This window comes from Dryobates pubescens, chromosome 3 (assembly GCF_014839835.1).
Source record: "Dryobates pubescens isolate bDryPub1 chromosome 3, bDryPub1.pri, whole genome shotgun sequence".
Classification (NCBI taxonomy): Eukaryota; Metazoa; Chordata; class Aves; order Piciformes; family Picidae; genus Dryobates; species Dryobates pubescens.
This window is the reverse complement of record NC_071614.1, coordinates 21,420,012-21,446,842: the sequence shown is the minus strand read 5'-3', so window position 1 is coordinate 21,446,842 and position 26,831 is coordinate 21,420,012. Positions and strand designations below refer to the sequence as shown.

The 26,831-nt window shown below is 41.3% G+C and overlaps 1 protein-coding gene across 17 annotated transcripts in view; it reads left to right on the top strand.

The window, feature by feature from the left end:
* Positions 1–26,423, top strand: part of HMBOX1 (homeobox containing 1) — a 128,280-nt gene extending 101,857 nt beyond the window's left edge. For 5 of the 17 annotated variants that reach the window (XM_054179742.1, XM_054179741.1, XM_054179733.1 and 2 more), the window contains exons 7-11: positions 16,589–16,671; positions 18,823–18,918; positions 19,961–20,055; positions 20,254–20,385; positions 23,541–26,423. In XM_054179742.1, coding sequence (XP_054035717.1) covers positions 16,589–16,671; positions 18,823–18,918; positions 19,961–20,055; positions 20,254–20,385; positions 23,541–23,678 — 544 coding nt within the window. In that variant the 3' untranslated portion in view covers positions 23,679–26,423. Of the gene's footprint in view, positions 1–16,588; positions 16,672–18,822; positions 18,919–19,960; positions 20,056–20,253; positions 20,397–21,034; positions 21,116–23,540 lie in introns of all 17 variants that reach the window. The other 12 variants (XM_054179750.1, XM_054179745.1, XM_054179737.1 and 9 more) reach the window with 12 other exon arrangements.
* Positions 26,424–26,831: the final 408 nt, after the last annotated feature.

Sequence of the window (26,831 nt, the reverse complement as noted above, 5' to 3'; positions counted from 1 at the left end):
GGCAAATGACAGGAATCCAAAACTAAGAGCACAGGGAAGGGGAAATTTAACAAAATGATACACAGATTTTCCATGGTGGTATTTTTGATCTGCCCGATTTTATTCTGAATCTATTTGGTTTGAGTTGGAAGAGATCCTGATTTGGTTATAAGCATGGTCATGCTGACAGCTGTGCAGACATCACAGAAGAGGTGTCCTCTGGTTTTGCCAAGGGATGTGTTACTGTGACATCACTGCCAAACCCATTGTCTAATATGACCAGGTTGTATTCTTGTTCCCCCTTTAAAATAGACCCCAGCTGGCAAGGAAAGTCACCTCCAGGAGATCCAGCATCGTCTGCCCTCCTGCAAGAAGCACCTTCTGCAGTGGTCCCAGCAAGCTGTTGCTGAGCTGGGCCGGGCCAGCAGAGCCCTGTGCATGGTTCTGGCCCTGAGTGATATCAGTCCTGACATGCCTTATTAGAAATTCTTCCGATTGTGAAAGCACTATTACTGCAGCTCTCCTGAGCGCTGGGGCTTCCACAGCTTCCCTGGGGAAAATGAGAGCTCTATTAGCTCCTGAAATTCAGTTAGGAAATTTTCTTAGTTAATTTCATCCCATTACTCTTAGTTATGTCTTCTAGCAGAACCTTAATACTGGCCCCATAGGGGATCTAAGTTTCCTGTGCAAGGCTTTGGAGGAGATTTAAGTTTTGGATTCATTGCATTTCTCCCTTTCCAAGCTGACAGCAGAGCAGGAAGTAATGTCTGTCGGCCTCTTCCATTAGGCGTGCACGTTGTTAGAAACAGAACATGAGTTTCTCATCAATATAACAATGTCCACCCATTGGCTTGAAAATGCTGCTTCCTCAGGTTCATTTCACCGGCTGCTGAGAGGAGAGTTGAGTGTTAGGCTTTGCTGTCCCTGTGACCCTGAGATATCATCAAACTGTTCAGGGACTCACTGTTCTTAACTCTAAAATACCTACTACCTGCTTGGAAGATTGAGCCAAACCTAAGAAAAGTTGAGCAGGGTGCTAAAAGCCTGTGAGTTTAGGGTTACCAGGGAAGGCTGGTGTTGGGCATTAGCTAAAGCTTTCTGATGTGAGTAATGGCTGAGCGCTAAGGACGTTATCTGTGGAAGTTACGCAGTGCTTCTTGGGAGCAAATTAGCTAAATTCTGTCAGGATGCTTCTGGTATATTTGATCTTAATGCAAAGGGAAACATCAGGTGACTTCTTTACATTATTTTCCAGGTCTTTCTATTCTCTCATAAGGTGTTTGTTAGTCAGCAACTTGCAGCAGGAGATTGAACTTCATTTAAGTCCTTGGAGGTGTAGGAAGGGAGTGATTTTTTAGGGTCTTTGTGTGCTGCTCACGCTTGTGAAATGCTTTGAGATCTGCGAGTGCAGGCACTTTGCAAAGGCGTTCAGTGAAGTTCACTTTACAATTTAGACCCAGGCAAGATCTTCTTATTGTCTGAGAGTTCAAATGGTTTGGCTCAGGGTCATTGCTGTATGTCTTCATAAAATGCAAGAGCAGCCATTTTATGCTTGCTACACGGTATCTTTCTTATTTTGCATTAGATCAAGCTGTGTTCCCTCTTAGACAAGCATAATATGCAAGCTTCCAATTCTAATCAGCTGTAAGCAAACCCCAGTTGTTTGGCAGATTGCATGCAATAAAATGTAATGCTAGGATGTCTGTCCAGAGTGCTCACAGGCTGATGATCTCTTGAAGCATCCAGCACCTAATGAGTTATTTTTCTGTTCACGGAGCTCAGGTGCTTTTTGTTTCTTTGTGATCTCTCTCTCTCTCTTTTTTTTCTCTTTCTCTTTCTTTTTTTTTTTTTTTAATAATAAAAAAGATCTGTGGGAGGGGCAGCTCCTTGCAGCAGCAGACTCCAGATAAAATGTTTAGATCTGCCAAGGTCAGAATAACTGAAATCAAAATTTGCAAAAGGAGCTTTGTCAATCTGACCTGCAGCAGCACTGTCTGGTGCAATAAACTCCGTTGAAGAATGAGAAGAATTCTCTAGTCCAGACACTCTCCTGCATTGTCCAGAACCAGCTGTAATACTCAAGTATTCTGTCTCCCTGCTCATGGAGGTGAAAAGCAGGATCTCATCCTTAGTTACAATGTTGTCTTCTTATATCATGAAAGCAGTTGTCACATATATGGGATTGGAAGTGCACAGATGCTTTCAGTGAAGGTGTAAAAAGGCATCATGATTGCTAATTACAGGCTAATGTATTTTTTGCTGGCTCTGGTAGCACTGGTGTATGGGGGGAACTGTAAGACCATGTTTTATCTCTTAACCTCTTGCTTGCTTTGAAGAACATCTGCTGGCTTCATCTGGGATGACCCAAATCACAGACCCCATGCTGTGGAGCATTCCCCTGAGTGCCTACCCATGTAACATCCAGCTGCCCTGCTTGCCCTTGCAGTGATTTCATGTCACCATCCTCAGCATGTAAAGCTGTGTTTGGGCATTACATAAGGAGGGAAAGTATAAAGGAACTTCAGTTCAACCTGAGTTCCTACTAGGAACCTATGAATGTGAAATGGCAGGTCTGAGGAGCACTGGTTAATATCTACCCAGGTAAGCCTTGTATCAGAGCATGTTTTGTCCTTGGATGCCTTTCCCAGTTCCATCTTCCTGGCACAAGGGCTGACTTTTCCATGTGTGCCAGTATTGCACTAGCACTGTGGAGTTCTGGCAAGTGACTGAAGCTTCAAGGCTCAGCAGTAACCCACGTGGTGCTAATGATGGTGTTTTACATTCTTTCTACCTATCCTCTCCAGTCTGTGACTAGTCACATATGGCTACCAACCATATGTCTGTGGTCAGAAGCTCTTACCTCCCATCCTCTTGTTTTGTTTTGTGTTTTCTTTTGTGGTGGTGGTTGTTGCTGTTTTTCCCCAATCCTGCTACTGCAGATGTGGGCATTGTTTTTATTTACAGAATCACTGAATGATAGGGGTTGGAGGGGACTTTTGGAGATCATCTACTCCAACCCTCCTGTCAGAGCAGGTTCACCTAGAGCAAGTTGCACAGGACTGCATCCTGGCAGCTTTTCACTTCAGGCGTGGAGACTCCACCCCATCTCTGGGCAACCCATTTCAGTGCTCCATGACCCTCAAAGTAACGAAGTTCCTCCTCACATTTAGATGGAACTTCCCATGTTCATATTTGTGCTCTTGTGCTGTTGCTGGGCTCCAGTGAAAAATTCACATAAATACGTAATTCCTTCTAAGTCTTACTGAGGTCTTCAGGGTACTTCTGGGAGAGTTAATTATACCTAGTTTCATTTTATATCCTGAAATGTGTTTAAAAAGTTGGAAGTCCCTTTTGTCTGAGCATCATGAGAAAGAATAAAAAAGAACATTGAGTTTACCTTCTTTGACTATCACTGTGCTGCTTATTTATCTCCTCTCTGAGCTAAACAGTCATTCTCTTATCTCTTCTCAGATGGCGAGCCTTCCCTTTCCTCTAATAACATTCATTGTCACTCTTCTCTGGACCTTTGCTATTTCTACATTCAATTTTGAGTGACCCAGGGTAGGTGAGTGGGGACTGGAGCAGAACTGATTACCATATTTCCAGGGTGAATATTCCAGTTTATACAAGCAGCTGAATCTGATTCCTATTGTTCTCTGACCTCCAGAATAACATCAGGGTTTTGCTGATCACTTTTGTGTATTTATTGAGAGTACCTTTTCTTTGAGCAGCCCATGATGATGTGTCTTTTTCCTGAACAACTAATATAGAACCAGTTATATATGTAAGGAGTTTGAGCTTATTCTCTTCCATGTGTGTTACCCTGCTTTTTGCAAGAACAACAAATAAAGTTCAGGTGTGGGACTGTTTAGACATTTCTGAAGTTCACAGCAATTATCTGCTTTATTTGTATCCAAAGTAAATAATTCACTTTCCAGAACATTATTTAATGTAGCTGCTAATGCCAATCACTTCAGGTTACAACTTCTCAGAGCCAAGGGCTTCTCTTCTCTTCGTGCACAGAGCCTAGTCAGTGGGCTCTCTGCTATCATGCTGAGACCTGTAGGTGCTGCTTGCTGTAAGGAGAACATAAAAGTATATATTAGTCTAGTGCTGTGGCTTATCACTTTGTCAGGTTTCTTCTACACCAACAGTAGACTTTCTGTAATCCTTCATGGTATTCTTCCTCATACTGTTCTGTTTAAAGTAGGCAGAATCAAATAGTAACAAAAAGCTCATGTTAATTAGCTACATCTTGATTTTCTCCTGTGTTAACATGATTTCAGGAGGCAGGGAAAATCATGGTATCCTTCTCACAGAATCTGTGAGATGTGGACCCTGGCACATTGCAGTCTACATTTTGTACAGCAGTTCCATAATTGCTCTTCAGTGAAGACTATCTGGAACAAAATTTCTAGGCATAGCCTGAAGCTACCACATTGATCATTTTGCAGCCCATGCAAAGATGATGTGTCATTGCATGTGCTCTTGCAAGGGTATAGCAGTTATACTCAGCTATCTCTGTGCTTTGAGAGCTCAAGACACTGCTGCAGAGTGTACTCACTCCTTGTGAGCAGACTCACATAGAGGGCTACAAATATGGTGAGAGGACTGGAGCATCTGAGAGATTTGAGGTCATTTAGCCTGGAGAAGAGAAGACTGAGAGAGGATCTTATCAGTGTTTATCAATGTCTAAAGGGTGGTTGTCAAGAGGATAGGGAGAGATTCTTTTCAGTGCTGCCCAGTGACAGGACAAGAGATAATGAGTGCAAACTGGAACATGGAAACTTCCATCTAAATTGGAAAAAAAAATTATTTTCTTTGAGAGTGCTGGAACCCTGGAACAGGCTGCCTAGAGAGGTGGTATGGCCTCCACTGAAGAGATTCAAAAACTGTCCAGATGTGATCCTGTGCAACTTGCTCTAGGTGACCCTGCTGTAGCAGGGAGCTTGGACTAGATGATCGCCAGAGGTCACTTCCAACCCCCTCCATTCTGTGATTCCTTGACTCCTGGGAAGTTTAGCAGATGAGGCAGTGACAAGTGGCTTCTTGGGCAATGACAAGCACAAGTGACCAAAAAGAGCCGCTTTGGCTCTTTCTCAGACAGCTTAAAGTCCTGAGATTGAACTAGACAGCCCTGACCTGCCAAAGAGGTTCATTCCAGGTCTAAGTTCAGCTAAAAGGGATAGTCACTGCTCTCAGTGAGATTTACCTGGTCTGTACGTGATGTTATCCATGGAATAAACCCACTTAAGTGAATTATAAAGTTAGCTTTTTGAGTCATCTGGAAAGCATTTGGAGGGAATTAGTAATCAGGTTAGCACCTTGTCACCTCTTGCTTTGATGCAGCCAGCTGTCAGCATGGAGCGTACGTGAGCACCATCCAGCTCAGAGCGCTGTTGGATTTGGCCATTTCTGGTTTCTAGAAGTATGCAGTGTTCCTACTGACTCTCAGTGCAGCTAGTCTCTGAACAGAGTCCAAATCTACCTCAGTGCAAGGAAATTCTATGCCATCTAGTAACAGATGTGAGGTTTTTATACAAGTAATAAACAGAGTAATTACACAGAGAAGTGAGGGAGGAAAATTCCTAAGTAAAAATCCTAAGTACATCTCGTCGTGTATTTTTGGGCTCTTGGTCAGACTGTGGAGAGCTTTAAACAGCCTAAAAAGAATGCTTTATCAGAGAACCATATGGGCTTAAACCACAAAAGTCACTACCACATCCTAGATTCTTTTTTATCCTTTTATTTTTGGTAGTCCAGGATAGCACAAGTGACCTTTTCTTGTTTGATTTTCCTTCGGAACATGCATAAGTTTTAATCTGTTTTGAATACTCTGCTGTTTGTGAGGAATTCTTTCAACAGAAGACATGGACCTATTCCAAGGAGCTTCTTTAATGTGATTTCCTTAAAAGGAATGAAAAGATAGAGCACATAAGTACAAGACATATAGAGAAAGTCATCTGATTTGTTGCTTATTATGTATGTAGGCTGGCACTCTTTCAGTCTTAAAATGCCCCTTGATTTTCTCTTAATCACTGGAGCATTGGACTGGGACTTCAGCTTCATGTCCAGCTTCTCTTGCTTCAGTCAACACTCTTTATATCCTTTTTAGAAACTGATTAAATTCTTAGAAGAGGGTGCAAAAACCTGTTGGGAGATGGCCACCTAGCAGACTCTGACTGTTTCAGCAGTTAGATCACAGTATCACAGTATAACTAAGGTTGCAAGAGACCTCGAGGATCATCGAGTCCAACCTGTCTCCACAGACCTCAATGGAGCTTCCTATGTTCCAGTCTGTGCCCATTCGACTTATTCTGTCACTGGGCACCAAAGAAAAATGTCTGTCCCCATCTTCCTGACACCCACACTTTAGATACTGGTATCTCTGTCTACTCTTCTCCAGGCTACACAGGCACAAGTGTCTCAGCCTCTCCTGAGCAGAGAGATGCTTCAGTGTCCTTATTACCTCCATAGCCTCTGCTAGACTCACTTGCGTAGTTGCTTGTCCCTCATGAACGGTGGCACCCAGAACTGGACACAGTACTCCAGATGTGGCCTTACTAGGGCTGAGTAGAGGGGAAATGTGGGAGACCAGGGCTGTACCTGCTGAAGTGTCATGCAATTTTTTAATTGTTGGTTGTTTTTGTTTGATTGGAAATAGCTGCATCTTCAGTTCTGTCAGGCTTTGCCTTATTGGTGGTTTTGTCACATGGTAGCTTTTGGTCATTGTGACTTACCAGAAAATGATCCTTCCAGCTGATGATCTTTTTGTGTCTATGAGAAGTTGTTGTTCCCAAAGTGCATGACCTTTCAGTCTTTCCCGTTCTTGCCCTTAGGATTGTCGATTACTTTTTATGGTACTCCCACTTCACTCTATTGACATGGCTCATGACTTTGTCCTCAGCAGATTTCCTTGCTATCGTCAGACTTTGTCTCAAGATCATGAAGCGGTTTTGTACTGAAGATACTCCAAAGATGATTTCTATCCTTCTCATAGTACACCAGTCTTTGAATAACTTCCCATTTTTAACTGTTATCAAATGCTTTACTGAAGTCCAAAAAAGACAAGAATAATTTCATTTTCTGGATGTAGGCTATATAGTCAACTCCTTAGTTGCTTTTAGAGCACTAGTACTGTTGATGTCCTGCTTCCGAAAGAGACTGTCCCCAGGGAACTTGGCTGATCTGTGCTAGAGTCACAATGACATTTAAGAAGCAGCACATGGCAAAAGCATGGCTTGTGACAGGGTGTAAGGAGCTGTGGATTGATTTCACAGTTCTGCAGCTGGTTTCTTCTGTCTGTGTCTCTTTACTGTTCTTCTGCCTTTGAATTTTTCTAATGATATTAAAGAATAAGATTAAAAAAACCCCACAATTTCAGAATACTTTAAATGTGTTTATGATCTGGTCATAGAAACTGCTCTTGATACACTAAGCAGAATGATTTTATTTGTATTTTGTACATATTCATTGCATTCTATTGTAGATTGTAGTTTTTCTTGTAAATACAGTTCCATGTGCTTCCAGCTGAGCTGGTCTGGCAAATTTAATGTTGGGGGGTAATTTTCAACCCACCATAACTGAGAATGAAGCAGCAATGGTGGCTCTGTCTGCTTCTGAACTGCACTGAGTCTCATCCAGTTCTGGAAAGTGAAAATTAAAAGCCTGTGGATCTTTAAGGGGAAATACTAGTGATATACTGGAAGTTCCACCTCAATATGAAGAGACTTTGAAAACCTTCCTGGATGCATGACTGTGTGGCCTGCCCTAGATGATCCTGCTTTGGCAGGGAGGTTGGACTAGATGATCTCTAGAGGTTACTTTCAACCCCTAACAGTCTGTGATTTTGTGTGACTCCCATCTCTTCAGCAGACTTCTCCCTTCATATTGGCCTGCACGTCTGGTATGGGATAAACTTGTTGCCAACTCAAATCAGCTCTCCTAGCTGACTCCAGACTGCTAATGGCCTGTAGCCCATGGCCAGCCCAGGATTCTGTCCTGGCAAAACCAGGACACCGAGTCATACATTTTGCAATGTATTTGTGTTACCGTATATGGCCTTGGGATCCTCTGTTGTCCTGCAGGCAGTTTCTCTAATAACCACAGTGTTACTGGAAAGGTGGGTCACCAAGCAGCAGAACAGCCCTTACAACTGGGTGGGCTCTTACTGAAGGTTTCTTAATGATTTCTGCAAGGTCTCATCACCTCTTTGAGATGTTTCATCAATGTACTGATGCTGCCTTAGCTTTCCTTGCCTTGTGAGAACTACATCTTCCAGAGGGTGTAACTTAAGTAGGAAGTTAAAACATGTAGATGAGATGTTTGTTTCACAGATGTGTTTATAAAGGTCTTGTTTAGCAATCACTAAAGTCCAGAGGATTTGATGCACATAAATATCCCTGTAGTGTGTGTAAGTTTCAATTTAAATATTGTGAGTAAATAAAGGAGAACAGAAGATGCTGCTCTTCATGCTTAGATGTCTTGTTAGGAAGAGTTTTGAAGGTGCTGCACGCTCCACACCAACCAGTTGTTGAAATATTACAGAACAATTCTCACTTTATCATGTCTTGATGTGTTAGTTACTTGCTGGCTTCAAACATTTCCCCCTTTTTCTTTTCCTGTCTTGCCTTTTATTTTGTCAACAATTTAGTTAACTATATTTGTTTGGGGAGGCTGCAATACCATTAAGCTTAAGGATAGTCATAAAATTTTAGCCATTCTCTGACGGCAGTGTCTTCGAGGTCCTTAAGCAGATAGTACCTGTGTGCTTCAAATTGCCAAAAACTTCAAATCTTCCTGCTCAGGAAGCTGTTGTGTAATTTCAAAACTACTCTTATCACCAAATCCAATTACAAGGAAGAGTAAATCTCCACCTCTGATGTCTTAACTATTGTTTTTTTAATTGTTAATTATCTCGACAGTAGGGTGCTATAGATTAGGAGGCATAGATTATCTTTTGCTTTCAGAGCTATTATCAGTTAATTCTGGGTTTAAAAAAAATTCAGGACAATATTAATAGCTCGATGGGATTGTGTTGGTGCTTGAGACCACTGCCAAAATACTGAGAAAATGATTTGTTAAAATATCAGCAAATGGATGATGTTGTAGTAGCTTTGAAGGTCATGCAGTTTTATGTACTCCAGTGCTAGGTGTATTTTTGGTGTTTTAATCTACATTGCAGAGTAGATTCCTGCTAAGAAACATCAGTAAAATGACTGTCTCAGAGTTTGGGCACTGATTTATAAAACCAGAGTAGAGTCAGCCCTATTGTATGAGGGAGTTTTAATGTGTTCTGAAATGACAGTGCAGTTTATATGCACGAACACGTACTGGCATGTGAAATAATTACGATTTATATGTGTCTGGGGCTCAAAGTGATCTGGTCCTGTGGAGATCTCTCCTCTAGATTTGTACTTGTCCTGAAAAGGAGTACAGGAATTAAACATATTTTACAATGAGAAACCTAGAAACTGTTCTCTCCCTAGACAGAGTAGGGCAGTACCCTGGGGGTAAAAGCTCAAGCTGGGAATGAAATACAGAGTTTTAAAGAATGACGGTTTTTACAGTTTTGATCCAAAGCTTATTTAAAGTTACAGTAGATTCTACATTGAATAAAATGCCAACTTATTATTATGGGACTGGATATCTCTGTAGGTTAAGCAGAAGATCTGGGCTTTATGCCAGAATTGCTGAGAAACCTCTGGTCAGTGCTGTAGAAGAGGTCAATCTAGAGTTCTGCAGTGGTTTCTTCAGTCCTTCAAATCCATAGACCTATGAAAACCGTTAGCTAAGTGATAGTACTATAGGGGAATTGGTAGAGAGCTGTGTCAGTCATGTTCATCAGTGTTTTTTTTCTGAGTTTGGGATTTCATTTTAAGTTTGTTTTTTTGCCTGGATGGAAGGTTCAGCTGATGCTGCAGGAGTGCTTAGATTCAAGTTCACAGAGCTGCAGTTCTCATCCTTGGCTGATCTCAAGTGCTGAAGAGGCTCACCAGATGTTTCCTGTAGCCACTGTGGTGGTTACATTTTGCAGTCCTGGGGGGAAGAGAAGATGGTGTCTTTGGTGTAATTCTCAGCTCCACCAGAGTTTATCTGTGGAGAGGTTATCTTTGAGCCTTAATTTTGCTGTCCAAAATAGAAATGACTTTACTATATATTGTGGGGTGAACTACTTAGTTGACATATATGCCGTTATTATAGACTCTGTAGCTAAAAATGGACGGTGTCATCTGGTGACCTCGCTGAAAATGGCATTAGTGATATTCTTGACCAGTATTTAGTGGAAAATAAACTAGTCATTACACTTTCTGATGAGATTATGCTTTGAATGTCACTCCTCTGACAGTCTGTCTCATACCACAGAGAGATAAGATCTTGGGCACAGATGACAGGCTAACTTCAGAAATATTTCCATTGATTTGACAGCCTGAATTATAGTTCTGTTACAAGCCACGAAGACTGAAACAATGACCTCTACGTTGATAAATATACTAATGAGAGATAAAGTAGGTAACTATATTCGAGTGTTTTATGTAACTTGTCAGTGGAAAAGCAGAGGTACAGTTGGAAGGGAAACCAGATAGGGAGCTGAAATTACAGGCAGTCTTATCGAAGACAAAAGAGCAGCTTGCACTCTCGTGTATTTTGAGACACCACAAGATTTGGCAGGGAGCTCAGTCCCTGGTGGCAGCAAGATCTTCTGTTCATCAACAGGGGTCAGATGGGAGCTAGGGAAAATGGGCAGTTCTTTTTTTTCCACACGTCCCTGGGCTAGTCACTGAGCCCATCACTCAGGCTTTGCTTTCAATATCAGTTGAAGAGGATGCGTGTGAGCTGCCATTGAAGAAACTGGTCCCAGCTGCACGTTTCAGCCATCTCCTGCCCGCCTCCCTTGGCTGTGCAACCACTGCTCTTGGCACATGTGGAAAGCTGGACCAGAGAAGCAGTCAGGCATAAACCCTCCTGCAAAAAGGAAATGAGAGAGAGGATAGGACCATTCCTTTCAGTCTGTGCTTAAATTGTGTTAAGATGGACTGCAGCCTGAGTCTCAGGGAAGATGGTCCTGAGGAGGACTTAGAGACACAGAGTACTGGGGTATTTCACTTGCTGGTACTTCCCATACTGATGGAAGTGGGAATCCAGGGACATAAAGACAATGTTGAGTGAGGGAATGGAATTGCAGCACCTCTGCTGTTCTTCAATAAACACCCATCTGTGTGTTCTTACCTCCCATTAATTGCAAGGTAAATTATCCTTCTTTCAGTGAGATTGCCCTGATGTGCGCATACCTGAATTACCTCACCATGAGTGTGTGTAATTCTGCTCTAACAGCTCACCCACAGTGAATTGTTACCCTGCAACACATTTGAGCCTTTCTACTTAAAGCTTTAACTGTTATGTCATGCTGTAAGCTGAGCCTTTCCCCAGCCCAGGGTCTTTTGAGCAGTTCTGGGTTTTAATTTGTCTGACATCCAGCCCCATAAAGAAGCATGGAACTTGGCTTTCCTTCCACTGCTTCATGGCTTGGGTCATTGTAAACACTTTCCCCGGCAGCTGCAAAGCTGATACGAAGCAGCAAAAGTTCCACCGTGGATTATCAGGAACACTACTGAGGCATTGCTTAATTCATCTGATATCTCAGCCTGGATAACAGAAACCATACAGCCAAGCAAAGGAAAGATTGGCAGCTATTGCAGGAATTCAGATAGGGGCACCTTGGTAAAGAGTCAGGGGGAATGCGTTTGCTTCCATTACAGAGCCCGGAGCTGAGATGGATTCCCTCTCTGTCATTGTCCTAAGCACATTATCCCTGAAAGAAAGAGGGTTTCTCTGAATCTACAATTTTCCCAGGCTTCAGTGTTATTGAAATGAAACTGCTTCAAGGATATCTACATTCTTTACCATCATATGGGTTCTCATCTCGTGTAAATTATTTGGCCACTTTTCATTTTAATCCTCCACTGTCATTTTCTACAAAAGAGATCATTTGGTTTCTTCATTGAAGGTATTCAGCTGACAGCTGCCCTTTGTCTAGAAAGCAGCGTGCCTTTGCAGGACTTACTTGTGCCTGCCCTTTTCCTTTCTCTCTTTCTCTCTTTTTTGTTGTTCTGTTTTTTTTCAAGTTCATATTGCTTCAGACATCCCAGGCACTTTCCTTGGCCCTTAGCAAGGGTATACCTGGCTGATAAGTAACAACAGTGGAGGTAGATTAATTCATTAATTAATTTCCTGCTTGCAAGAAGAATTGTGTTAGAAATTTCGCTGTGTGGTCACAGCTTCTACATGAGCAAACCAGTCAGTGATGATGTCTTGAATTTCGATCCTTGGCTTTCCTCTGTGGAAAACTCAAATATTCTCACCAACTTTCCAGGAATGCTGGGGGGCTTTAAGTGTTGCTTTATCTCATGGTCACCCACAAATCCCATTAAGACCCTCAAATAAGTGATGGGAATTAAATATGCATCATAGAATCACATAATGGTTTGGGCTGGAAGGGATCTTTAAAGGTCATGTTGTCCAAACCCCCTGCAGTGAATGTAAGGACTCTTCAATTGCATAAGGTTGCTCAGAGCCTCATCCAGCTTGATCCAGGGGTGGGGCATGTGTCACCTCTCTGGGTAACATTGTCCAGTGGAATGAATGTGCAAGTAGGGCATGTGTACAGAGAATTTGGAGGCCAAGGATGAAAATCTGCTCTTATAGTTGATATTGTATGGGTTTGGTTACCTGTAGCTATGAGACCTTTTCTTTAAGACCAAAACCACCTGAGTGTGAGCTCTTCTCTGATAAAACCAACTTGCACTCTGTCAAAGGTTAAAAGCACAATATGATGATGGAGGAGAATATGTGGGGGAAGGAGCAGGCACATCATGAATGTGGATAAGGAATAATTCAGCACGTGTAAGGAGAAGCAGGTTCTAAAATTACTGTGTCACCTACTGAAATTGAGTTTAATTATTCCAGTAGTGCCCTTCCAGCTCCCCTTGGGGCTTCTCTTTGTGATACCCATGAAAATACCTCATTTTTCCAGCTGAAAACTTCCTGGATGTTTGGTGTTTTTCTATAAAGCAGGGGTTCAGGATGAAATACATTTCAGACTTTCAAGTGAGAATCACTTTTCTCATAGAAACTTTTAGACATTTACATTAAAAGATAAGCAATTTCCCTTAGAATTTAAAGAAAATGTTCCAGAATGATAAAAAAACCATCTTTTGATCCAATCAGATATACATGTTTATAGCTTACTTAGTTGTAAAATGTGTTAAGATTGCTCTGACAGCATCATGGGTATTTTTTCTAAATCACAAAGAAATTCCTCTACAAAGAAAACTTAGTCATTTGCCAGAAGAGGTGTCTCATTCATTGTCCAGTTCTGAAAGCTAGCTCTAGCACAGGGGGATTTCCTATTATCCCAAAGAATTATAAGCCTGAGTCTAAGGTTCTTTTTAACTCTTAGGAAATGTGAGCTTTTTGTTGGAGCCAGCAAAAGTGTACAGCAGTCAGTGGCTTGCCAGAAAGACAATGTTTAGTTAGGTGTCAAGCGAAGCGTCGCTGCTGGCTCTTGTGTTGTCATTTCTTTATTAATTGATATCTAAGTTTCTTGCATCAAGGTAAGACTGGCTGGTTCAGGTATGTACCATTTCCTAATTTTCCATCTTCTGTCACATCTTCCATGAAGTTAGGCATTGTCTAGCAGTTTTGTGACCACAGGTGATGTAGATCCTTAATATCACATGAGATCAGGGTTTCATCTTCTGATTTCAGTATATCACCTTGGAGATATATCAGGGTTTATGATTTTTTGGGGGGAGTTCTGGCATGATGTTTCTTCTTGACTTTTGATAAGTATCTGTAAAGAAAATACTGTTCTGCAAAGGGAGTCTGTAAAATAACTGTTACAGCTACCAAAATTTGCTGTGTTGATTTTAGTTCCTGATTAGGTCATATCATATATTAATGTAAATAACAGTACAGCTCTTTTCAGGTGTGATGTCTTGATGTTCCTTTATGTCATGGCAGTTAAAACAGGAGGTATTTCTTGGTTCTGGGCAGATAGTGGAGTGCTCTGTTTTGTAGGTGAAAGAACTGAGACCCTGTCATAAAGCAGTTGGTCTGGGATCCTGAGCTTCTGCTTCCCTCAGTAACTACCAGAAAAAGCATTTTCTGGTATGCTTGCAACACTCTCCATTTTCAGGAGGGAAAAAAAAAACCCTTTGTACAGATCATGACCCCTCTGAACAGAAATTTGCAAGTTAAGATAGACACACATATCACTTCAAGGGCTATAATAACAGAAAGGGTGTGATGTATCTGGAAGGGGAAAGAACATACTTTTTAAAATATCATGCTCAGAGACCAAGTGTATTGCTGGGAGGGTGATAAATTAAGCTATAGTCACTTGCAGCTGCTGGCAGTGCCGGAGTTGTTACATACTTGAAACCTCCCAGAAAGTAAGTATGACCAAGTGTCCTTCTTCTAATCTATTGACAAAATCTTGGCTGTTTTTTCAGAGTAGGATCACAGAATTATTTGGGTTGGGAATTGCTGTTATGGTCGCTCCCTGGGTTTACTTCCTAAGAGCAACTCTGAAGTCCAGGAAAGAAGTGGATGTTTACATGTAGATGTGATTGCTTCAAAGCCCAAATCAGTAGCATAGATACAGCCTACCCTCCATTTAGTGAAGATGGAGCTATTTCTGTGGTTTCATTTGCTCTCTAAGCTAGGAAATCAAGTGGAAATACATTAACAATGCAACTAGCTATGCCAGTGTGTGGTTTCTCTTAGTCAATGAACAGCAACTTCTAATTAGGACTTTTTGCAGGTATAGCTGCAACTGTAAGTAACACTGTAAACAGTGGAATGAAGAAGTAGTACCTAGAATTCAAACTGAGTTTATAAAAATCTGTATTTACAGTGAACTGAAATACACAAGGAGTGAAATAGTGAGATCTGCATCTGCGCCGTTAATATTGGACAGAAACGGTTGCTGTATGGAACAGAATCCAGGTTTCCATAGGAAGTAACTGTGCTAGGGCTGCTCCACTGGAGAAGGAATAGGACCGTGGAGAATAACAATTGCCTAAATATGCCTATATCACTGACTACCAAATCATCTACAATTAAAGGAAATATCTTACTTTCAAATGCAGAGCAGCTATCCAACAGCTGAACCTGCTGCTGATCAGAGTTAATCAAAGAATTCCTAGGATTATATATTACAGACAATTTACAGGGGAAAAAAATGTAGTAGTCCCTGCTTATGGCATGCTTATCAGAGTCCATTGAAGTAAACAGGACTTTTTGTTGGGTTTAATGCATATCTGATAAGCTCTGTAGAATGTAAATCAGTTCATTAAAATTTGTGAAGCACTTTTTAACTCCTATGGGTTGTTTACCGCATATAAAGTACAATAAAATCACACATGCCCAGGAAAAAGATACTGTAAAATATGCTGTACTCAGTGTGTTGTTCTGAGGAAGGTTTAATTTTTTCAAAATTGTGATTTACAAAACAGCCAAACCACTAATCACAGAACCATAGAATTGTTTAGGCTGGAAAAGGCCTTGAAGATCATCAAGTCGAATTGTTACCTAACACTACCCAAGTCTGCTGCTAAACCTTGTGCCTCAGCACCATGCCGATGCATCTTTTAGAAACCTCCAGGGATGGTGATTCCACCACTGCCCTGGCCAGCCTGTTCTCAGGGTGTGACAACCCTTTCAGTAAAGAAATTCTTCATAGCCATCCTAAACCGCTCTGCTGCTGCAACTTGAGACTGTTTCCTCTTGTCCTGTAAGCTTCTACTTGGGAGGAGAGACCAACACCAACCTCGCTCCAACTTCCCTTCAGGCACTTGTAGAAGGCAAAAAGGTCTGCCCTGAGGCTTCTTTTCTCGAGGCTAAACAATCCCAGTTCCTTCATCATCTCTTTGTAAGATTTGTACACTGCACCCTTCACCAGGTTCATTGCCCTTCTCTGGATGCACTCCAGCACCTCAATGTCCTTGTAGTAATCTGACTCCAGAAATCTTACTTTATTCCTGTGTAATTTTGCCTAGACAGTCTTCAAACCATATCTGACCAAAGTATGCAATGTTGGTGTGTGTGGTCATGTGTAATATATACAAGTATGCATATATGTGTGTACATATTAACCCGGGAATCAAGATAAATACTGAACAGCTTCTTCATTAATAGGATACTACCTAAGCTGGGAGAAAAATAAGTACATGCTAATGAAAAAAGGCAGAGCCATGGCCTATGATGTTTTCTGATGTGATGCTTCAGTTAATAGTCTTAACTCTGATGTTCATGGCATTGCCTACTTTGTTGTGTCTCCTAGTACAATATTCCAAATGCTGAGGTGACACTGCAAATGCAGAGATAATGTTCATTTATCTGAGGCATTTGGGAGGTTTTATCCACTCAATGTGAATGCAAGTTCATATTACCTTATGCACATACAGGTTTACATAAAATTACTGTGGTAGCTCTGTTACAGTGATGCATAAATGAGCAGTTATCACCTTTTAGTGAAGCTTCTTTGGAGTCTTCATGCTCTAATATCTGAAAAAAACAATTTTTCTTTCTTCCTTCTCCCTTGCAGTTACTTCAATGAGAATCAATATCCAGATGAGGCAAAGAGAGAAGAAATTGCCAACGCCTGTAATGCAGTTATACAAAAGCCAGGTGAGGAGTTGATCATGGTGTCCTTTCCAAAGGCAACTTCAATCAGATTCCAACACCTGCCAAATTCAGCACATCTTGTTTTATGGCTACTAGCAAATGTAGTGCTCTCAACTAGTAGTAGGCTGCTTCTTGAGCATTCTACAGCTCATGGTGTTCAGAGCTGACATCCATGTGTGAATGTAACAGTCAATACAATTTTCAAACCTGAATGCTAATGTGTGAAACGTAAATTCCCCCCATTTGAAATACAAAGTTCAAGTTGTGCATCTTACAGCTTTGTAAGTGGCATTTCTAAGAAACTGAACATCTCTGAAAGGTTTTAATTATTTGCATTCAGATCTTTCAAAGTACTTACACAAGCACCCAGTAGTGATCTGAGAATTTTATGATGCTCCATAGAAGTGGGTTTTACTGGTTGCTTTATACAGATAGAGTCAGAGCAAGGCTTGCTGCACATCATTCAGCAGATCCTCAAAGAAGTAAGGAGCAGAGGTTTCCTGTCTTTCAGGTTTTTTCACAACTTCTAGACTGGAGTGTCATAGTAGAATATGTGTTAATGGAGGACCTTATATTTGGGTCAATCAGTTGCACTTACCATGTTCCTGGAGAGGTCCTGCATGGGAGAGGAGCATGAGCATTCCTTATAGTATTAATGGACACACATGCTTTTGCCTAGTTTTGCTAACCAAACATTTATATAGTTTGCAGAACTTGTGTTTTGGATATATTTAGCTTTTACATAAGCAGAATAAAAATTACTGCAAAAGAAATCTAAGGCATGACGCCTGAACATTGGGATAGCACAAAATCATAGATCAATTTTGGCTGAAAGTGACCTCTGGAGGTTGTCTGTTCAGGCAGGAGCAGCTTAGATCAGATCGCTCAGGGCTTTACCTCATACAGCTTTGAGTATCTCTAAAACCAGGGGGTTTCCCACCTCTGGGCCCCTCTTCTACAACATGGAGCACTCTCACAGCAAAATACTTTTTCTCAATACCTAGTCAAAATTTTCCTTATTACAACTTCTATGTGTTGCTTCTTGGCTTTTCATTGTGGAAGCAGAATGATCTAACAGGTAGAGCACTGAGGAGGTTAGGATTTTATTCCTGGCTGTGCAGCCGGTTGCTTTAGCAGCTTGGAACACACTCCTTGAACACTTTGTTGTTAAAGTCCTGCAAGTGACACTGATGCAAAGCATTGTGGCTGTCTGTTTCCAGATTTTTCTTTCTTCCATTTATCTCTCCTCTCCTTACTTGCTTAAGTTTGCAGATTGCTGCAATTACATGAATGTTTCATATGCTGAATAAATAAACTTGGAGAAACAGTCTGAATCAGGGCAGTCTCATCCTCATGTAGCCTGCAGAGAACTGAGGATAGAGCTACACTGAACAAGGTCAAGGCTAGCTGAAGAGTTTTCCATGACATCCCTGTAATGCTGAATCCCTCCAGTCTTCCCTCATATACTGGTGATCAGGAGAAGGGGTTGTCTTCTTTAGCTGGCTGCGGGTTGCTGGGATTTTATTTGCTGGATTAAGTGTAAAACTCCAGTGATCTCGTTTCCAACATCCCCTCCTTCTCCCAAAAGAGCACAAGTGTCCTGGCACGGTTGGGAGGGTGTGATTAGTGCTGCAGGAGCATGATAGCAGCTGGTGGTGGAGAGGAAGGAAAGCAGATTGTAGAGGCTGTCACAAAATCCCTTCATTCATTTTGCTGCTGAAGAAAACACGTCATTGAACTATATCCATGTGACACATAGCAAGAGATCTAGCCCAAGGGTATGCAACTTGTGGCAGGGCTGTGAATTGACTCTGAGATTTTTTCAATCTCACTTTTGTGCTTGAACCAGAAAAACAGCCTTCTATGCTCCCATGGCTCTGGATTTAGTTGATTGAAGCTGCAAAGAAATTCCAGATTTTAAAAAAAGCAAAAATAATAAGAAAAACTACTTTGTTTTTAGAGGGGCACTTGGCATCTATTACCATAGCATCTGGGCACAGTGCTTTGATTCACATGAAATTCACTTTATTCTCTTTTTTTCAGTGCTCTGTGTTTCAGGGGCTTATCACATATGTAGGGGTCTTTTGCCTACCTCTGGAACACAGTGGGTAACTGCTGTTTGGGTCTTTTTTTGTCTCTCTGCTACTTTCGTAGGAAAAAAGTTATCAGATTTGGAGCGAGTTACCTCCCTGAAAGTGTACAATTGGTTTGCCAACAGGAGAAAGGAAATCAAGAGAAGAGCCAATATCGGTAATGTATCAGAGAGCCTGCTTTCAAGGTTTAGTACCCACACTTGGTCAGGAGAGATGGAAATTATGTGAGATTGTGTTAATGAAAATACTCAAGCTTCTGACATTCTTAATAGAAATGTGGAGCATTTTTTTTCATTAGTCTCTTGCTGTTCTCTTGCTTTTCTGAAATATGGGTAGGAGTTTAAGTTAAGAAATTCCATCATCAGTGCAGGAAAAATGAGGCAGTTGCAAAGTTTTACTGGAAGATTAAAAAACAAAGTCAGAACTTTGTTGGCAGAAGGAGAATAATTTTTCCCCTATGCTTAGATTCCTTTGGGTATCCAAATTAAAATCTGAAATAAAACCTCAAAATACCTGCATCAGAAGTAAGGGAAGTTGTGATGTTTGCAGGTTGATGACCTTAGCATGCTGTTTAAATGAAAAGTGGTTGTTGTGAAGAGCTTTTATCTGGTTGTAAGTTTCTCTGTGTCTGTGCTCCACTAAAATGTGCTTGCTTTCTCAGCTAAAGCCTGGGGATGTCTTTCTTACTGCCATCCCTAAGACCCCACAGGGATCTAAGCGTCCAGATGAGTAGTTTTACATCTCAGGTACAGCTGCTAGGACCAGAGAGGTTCTGCAAGCCAGCTGCTTATTGTGGTTAGACCTGTTGTAACCTTACAGCTTTCCAAGGGGTTGCACAGTGACAAGTGGCTGGAACAAAGCAATAATTTTTCTTGATGTTCAGGATAAAACAAAAGTCACTTCTGAGTTTGCCCAGCATGTTCTTTATGTGAGTGGCTGATCATAAGGCAATTAGAAATGGCTCTGAACTTGTAAGAGGTAGAGTTTGTAATATGGATAAGCATGAAATGTTCTAAGGAGGGTAAACTCACATTAGTGACCAGGAATCAGCAAACTTCTGTGATGCATGCAAAATTTCCAGTAGCTGCTAAGCAGTAACTGCTCTTCCAGTTACTCTGACTTCTTGAAAAAAAGAAAAAGTTACTTTTAATTACTCCAATGCATCAGATAAATTAGGGATCCATTTGCTTTTTTCGAAGAAGCAGCAATCCTGGAGAGCCATGGAATAGATGTACAGAGTCCGGGAGGTCACTCCAACAGTGACGACGTTGATGGCAATGACTACTCAGAGCAGGTGAGCAACGTGACCGAGCTGCGTGGCCCAAAAAGGGAGAGTTATGCAACGTGTGAAGAGGTCCTCAAACTCTTCCAAATCAGATGTCTCTTTTGCTTTTATGTCATTGTAATGGACAAAGTGGAAGAGCACATCTCCCCTGTTTGAATGTGTTGAGCAACCAGTATTCACCCACGTGAATTTGTTGTCATACAACAGGACACTTGGCAAGTACGCAATGGGGAGGAGGAGGGAAGATGTTCAGAGGGAGGCAGAGAAGCAGAGAAGGTAGAAGAAGACAGGAGGATCAGCTCCAAACAAGCAAGTTACACCATTCACGCCACACGCAACGTATGATAAATGTTAGGAGAGTGTTAACTCACCCAGTGCACCATGCATAACTTGAACTCTCCTTAGCCCCGGCACAGTTCTAGTTATCCACCTTCCAGAACAGATGCCTGGGTCTTTAACAGTTGCTCCTATATATCAGGCACCAGCATGCTTCATTGCAAGACCAGGCATGTGTGTTCCTCTTGCACCTGTGATTTCTCTCTGTAAGAAATGTCTCCATTATAGCCTGTGCTATAATGCGAGTTGCTTATCTGGCACTCAGACAAGTACAGCAGTAAGTACCTGCCCTGTACTCCTGATACTCCCTTTTGTCAACCTCCCCAGCAGGATACTGAGCATCCTTCTGTAAAAGGTGCTGAGCTCTTTGTTCAGTACCTTTCAGGAGCATCTCAGGATCCATCCCTGACACACTGACAGACAAAGCGTGAAGGGTGGGGGGGGGAATTGATAAAATGAAGTTTATTTGGCCCCATACCTGTTCCATATTGTTCTGCAACAATGTGCCACTATTTGGATTGTTGTCATATTACTTGTCTCTCTTTTTTTTTTGTTGGTTTTTTTTTTTTTTTCATTTTAACTCTTGCCTATTCTCTATTTTTCTTGGTTGTTTTTAAACCCTTGACAGCAACTTCTTTTTTAAATTCTCTAGCAAAAGAATACCCCTTCCCGCACTCTGAGCCCTCACCTACCCTAAAGTTGGTGACCCTTCCTTCACACACCTTCCTGACAGGTATTGCATTCCCTTCCCAATTTTAATTCAGGTGTCAGGGTTGGCCATACTCACCCAGTGCTGTGTGAGCTTGGCACCAGTTCACTGACTTGGTCTAGTTTTTGATATGAGCTGTGTTCTGTGCTACACCCCAACAGCTGGGGTGGGCAGATCACTTTTAATTGTCTCATTTGGGATCAGTAGGTAGGTCTCCCTCTATAAGGGCTGATGGTGGAATGTAACAGCAACTGAGAGTCCTGGAATGAGTCCCTAGCATACTTGGCTGTGGCCCAATACAACAAATACCTGGCAGAGGCATTCCCAGCCACTCTGCTTCTGATGGGTATTACAGCCCTTTTTATAGGTCATCACCAGCAGATTTGGTGGAACCAACCTCTCTAGGTCTCTGTGACGAGAGGCTGCTGTGTGACTGTTATAAAATATCTTGAAACCGCTGCCAAGCACAGATAATTCCTTGTCAGTCAGATACAGGACCCAAATACTGAGATGAAGTGTTACTGAGATTCCCCAAAGATGTTCTTCTTCTGTGTGTTATCCAGAGTACTTTGAAAAGAGAAATAAATTGGTTACTAAAATTGAAAGATCTTTGTTTAGAGTCCTGAGAAGTTACATTTCTCAGTACTGTATCTGGGCTCTTCTGTGAAGTGTAATTAGGCATTAGCAGCCAAGCGGATTAAATGGCGAGCTCTCCTGATGACCATTTAACATCCCTTCGCTGTTAAACCCACAAATTCTGTTGGCCACAGCAACACTTTTATACCCTAGTAAACTTCAAAACACAAAGTTCATCTAAATAGTAATGAAGTGTTTAGAACTCCAGAAGTCAGGACTCTGTATTTCTTACCATGGTAGAGGTGACAGAGGCCTTCGGTGTGTGCACATCACAATATTTGTCTGACAGTTGTTGTAAATTAATGTATTCCTTTAAATGACCTCAGGATTTGACCAAATCCTGGCTTTTCTGTCCCCCCTCAGCAACCTGTCAATTTAAAAAATGCATAATACACATTTTACATTTTTAATTTCACAAGTTCATCACTTAAAGGCTGTTGGAAGAATGATGACTGCTTATAATTTCCTTTCTGTAAATAGTAATAATTAAAAGTAATTGGGAGATCATGGTGTGGTAACTATTAGTACCCCATTTTAAAGAGAGGAAAAACACCACTTCTTTTTTTGCTCAGAGCTCCAGAAGAATCTATTTGACAGCTGGAATTACAATTTGGGTATTGCTGGTTCTGCTCATTGAGAACCATGCCCTCTTCCTGGCTGAGAAACATGCACAATTCATTATAAAATTTAGGCTAGAATTGCCAGACCTTTAGGTCTTCTACTAGACAGTCATTACACACCTGTAGAAGGCAGCCCCCCAAGACCATTGCACTGGTTTGCTTAACAATCCAGGAGGTTTTCAGCATTTTTTCCTTATACCTGTGTGAATTCAGTGTCTTCACAGGATGCTGCCAGCCTCAGACCTAAGGGTTAGCCTAGGTTTGCATCCTGTTTCTAAATGAGGTCAATAGTAGTATTTAAGGAAGAAGTATTTTTGAAGAGTAAGACAATTATAGAATGCTTTTTTAATTTTTTTTAGTAGCTTCCAGCTTCTGGAAGTCAGTAATTTTCAGCAACTTCCTGAGCCAGGCAGTGTATCCACTTTCATTTTTCATTCTTCCTAGTAAAGTAATTTTCCCTGAGCTTGTTTAACCGCTCCATTTAAAGCCATTTTTACTTTTGGTTGATCTAAAAATGAGTGATTCCAACAACTGAACTAAGATGACTAAAGCAGTGCTTCCCGTTGCTGCTGTGGGATATATTATCTCATCATTCCAGAGAGTGCCCTTGCTTATTAGATCATGAGAAGCCATGCACATTTGTTCTCTATCTACTAATTTGTAATAAACATTTACCCATCAGCCATCAGCCATTTCTTTCCAAGCTGAAGAACCTGAGACTATTTAGCCTCCTCTCCTTGTAAGGAAGTCACCCCATGCCTCTCTTCCCTTGGATTGCCATTCTCTCTACCTTTACTAGTTCTATTGTGTTTTCTTTAAATGGGATGACCAGAGCTATATATTCAAACCGTAAGCGTAGCATGAATGTGTGCAGTGCATAAAGATTCCTATCTGAGTTTGGTTTCCTGACACACCTTGTGTATCACTTTTATCTTTATAATTTAATGTTTTCCTCAGAATATCCCTCCCCCTTCAAATTTCTCTCTCAAAAATGGGGTATGCCACTCCTTGCCTTGCTTACCTTTGTCTGCACAGTGAGGGAAATGAGTCCTGCATCGATTTTGTAAACTCCTGTCACATTCTACCCTTGCAATTCGCTGCCCCTAGTCCATGACTTTACACACGAATTTTATCCGCTGGCTTTCTACTCGTGGAGTAACAATGCTTCTCTCTTCTCCTTTCCACATGCACAGGATGACAGCACTAGCCATAGTGACCATCAAGACCCCATTTCATTAGCCGTGGAAATGGCGGCGGTAAACCACACCATCTTGGCACTGGCCCGGCAAGGAGCCAACGAGATCAAGACAGAGGCTCTAGACGACGACTGATACAAAGAAAGGGGAGGGTCAAAGCAAGAAGTAACTTAGTTTTAGACGTAGCACCTTAGCAGACTTTCCTCAGTCCTTAATATGTGTTCTTACAGTATAACTTTGCAGTTTCTTGTACGTCAGTTAGCTGTTAGGGTCTTGTTCTGTGAAGATGGCATGGTGCCCTCAGCCTTTGCGTATACTCTCTCAGTATTAATTCCCAATAAATAATCAATCAACCAATCAACCTCCCTCTCCCAGCCCCAGTGGCTAGAAAAATCTTGCTGCTCTGTCTTAGCATTCAAAGTGCTTCCAGGTATTTTAGACAGCCCTCAATTACAAGTCTTATGCTACACTTAAAATCTTGGATACCCTTAGAGATTGTGTTTAAAAAAAAAAAAAGGAAAAAAAAATAAGTAGTCTGTACGCTTTTCCTTCTCTGAGACTGAAAGGATGCAAGCTGAGGTAGTGGCACAGGGTCGATGGACACCAGATTGGAAGTTTCAACAGAGAGTAAAAAGAACACTAGAAACCCCACCTCAGCGTGGGAATAAATGATTTCCAGCTGCAATAAGCCGTGCCTCACTGGTCATACAGTGACTTGATCTACTTTTGGGTGCTGTGCTGAGAATGTCCATTGGAAACACATTCACATAGTTTCGGTTGATGTTCACATATTCAACACAGACATCCTCTGCTCTCACAAGCTGCGTGGCTTAGTGGATAAGTACTGCCTTCTGCCTCTGGGACCATAATTGAAGCCTAGCCTGGGATCCTATGAAAAATGAGCTGAATGTCTAATGGACACCAGTCCACTTCTCAAAACCACTATTCATTTTTTGGCATGGCTAGCAGTGCCTGCTCAGAAGAGGTTTAGACTCTGTTGATCCGTCATTAACAATTCCACCTTTTATTCTTCCTCTCGCCTTTTCTCTCCCCACCCTACTCCCCTCTCCACTTTGCCACTTTCAAAAGCAATGCTTTCCAGGAAGGTTATAAAGGTCATAAAATGGGTAAGAGTGGATTTTTCCACATCTGTGCAACTAATGCCATTGTCCTGACTAGCCTGAAAGGTTATCGGAGAACTTTTGCATCTGACCTTTGCTAGATAACCATCGTAGCAGAAATATTCTCCTAAACACAAGCTTTTTGTTTGTTTGTTTAAAGGCAGGAGGATCTCTTACCTGAGAAATGGGGTGTGAATATTTTGTGTTCTCTTTACTCTGTCCTTGTTAAGACGTGAGAAAGCTATACTGCTACGAGCAATTTAATTAATAATTGGAAGCCATACTAATAATGGATGTGGTAATATTTGTAAAGCAAACCTACTTTAAGTAGCAGAAACTAATGGAATTGTTTTCCTTGATCATATGTAGCACTTTTGTTACTTTTTTTCTTAAAGATATTTATATTTGATAACTCTTTTTTTTATCATTTGAGAATTCAAAATACCAAACGGCAAACTTGCATTACAGAGTCACCCTGCGATCACCTTGTCATCTAGTATCTAAATGATGAACTGTGTGTGCATCTCAGAAAATTACATCTGCTGGCATTGTGTGGAAATGATCTCCTGGCATCCTGATAAAATGATATGTTGCTGCCGGTAAGAGGAAGCATTTCAATGGAAACGGCACTGGAAGTGTTAGAGACGGGCAGGACTGTGTTACATTAAAAAAACCCCTAAAATTAAAAACCTATGTAAATGGTGGTATCTAGACCTATAAAAATTTGCATAGTGTTTTCTCAACATTCCATTTTGTATCTTCCCATAAGATTGTTGTGGCATCAGCTTAAAAAGAGGAAAACGACTTAGTCTGAAGGATGAGTTTCCCTTTCTCCCCTCCACGTCGAAGGTGGAGGGAAGTTGCTTTCACTTGTCCTCATCCCTTCCTCACGCTTCACTATCGGGTAGCATTGCGAGCTCCTAAAATGTGGCTTCTCAGCAGGTTTCTAGCCAGCCTAAACCCCTTCAAGGCATGGGCTAACTAGATCATCTTTACATCTGTTAATCTTGTGAAAATTGCTTAGGTAAGTGCGGAGGAGATTTCGTGCTTTCAGAGGGCACGGAGCTGGCACCTCTTTGTCTCTCTAACTTTGAAGATATATAGGTAGGGCTTGGCCTCGTCTTTCATTTATGGATTTCATTGGAAAATTTATGTGCTTTCCTTAGATATAGATCACCGAAGCAGAATGAAGCCGTCTTTTTTTCTGTTTTATTGCATTTCTTGAGTAGGCAAATTCCTAAGTAGCATCAGGGCAGACTCAGGAAAGAAAGGAACTGGATCAGCAACCATTGCAGCACTGCAGTTTTTTTCTTAATGTGCATATGAATGTTTTGGTACTAAGGAGTGAAAGGATGGGGAGAGCTTTTATTTCTATTTTTGCACAGCAGAATGATCGAGCAAACTATAGCCTTAGTGGAATTTTACCTACTTACTCATTCCACAGTCACACACCAAGCTGACAAGCAACATCCACGATTTATAGTAAGGAGATTTTAATAATCGATGACCTCTTTACGTTGAGCTTGCCACCGCCATTTGTTCTGGCTGTTTCATTTTAAAAAGGACAGGCTCAAACTGTTGGACAGCTGCAATTTTATAAGAAATATTGCTTGCTATACCATCCTCCAAAAAGAAAAAAAAAAAAGGCATTGTTTCAAGCATCATCTTTTTAAAGCAATAGGGAAAAATAACAATAGCACCAGAACATTTATATACTGATTATAGGTTCATGTGATGCAGGATTAATAGAAAAACCACAACAATTTAAATGTCTATACCATCTAACATGGAATAATCTGGTCCTAATTCTGTTTGTCACTGTGAGGTAGCTGCTGGTCTCATCGTGCATTAGTGTCCTGTTGGGAAGGTTAAACAGTTAAACCCCTTGTGAACAGCTAGAGGTTGGCAGACACTCCTTGTAGACAGCTTCCTGGTAAAATACCATCTTCTCACCAGAGAAAATAAATCCCTGACCTGGGCTGGGCAATCAGACACTTAATTACAGGGTGTCAGTTTTGGGGTTGCCCCTGTCTAGTTTGGATTTTCTTTGACTATTGAGAGGTACAAGCTGTTACCAGGATGCTATTCCCTTTATTCTGAAAGTTCGCCAAGAACGATTTGCAGCTGGCTGGAAACTTTTTCGTTTTATATGAATTAGCTAAAATGG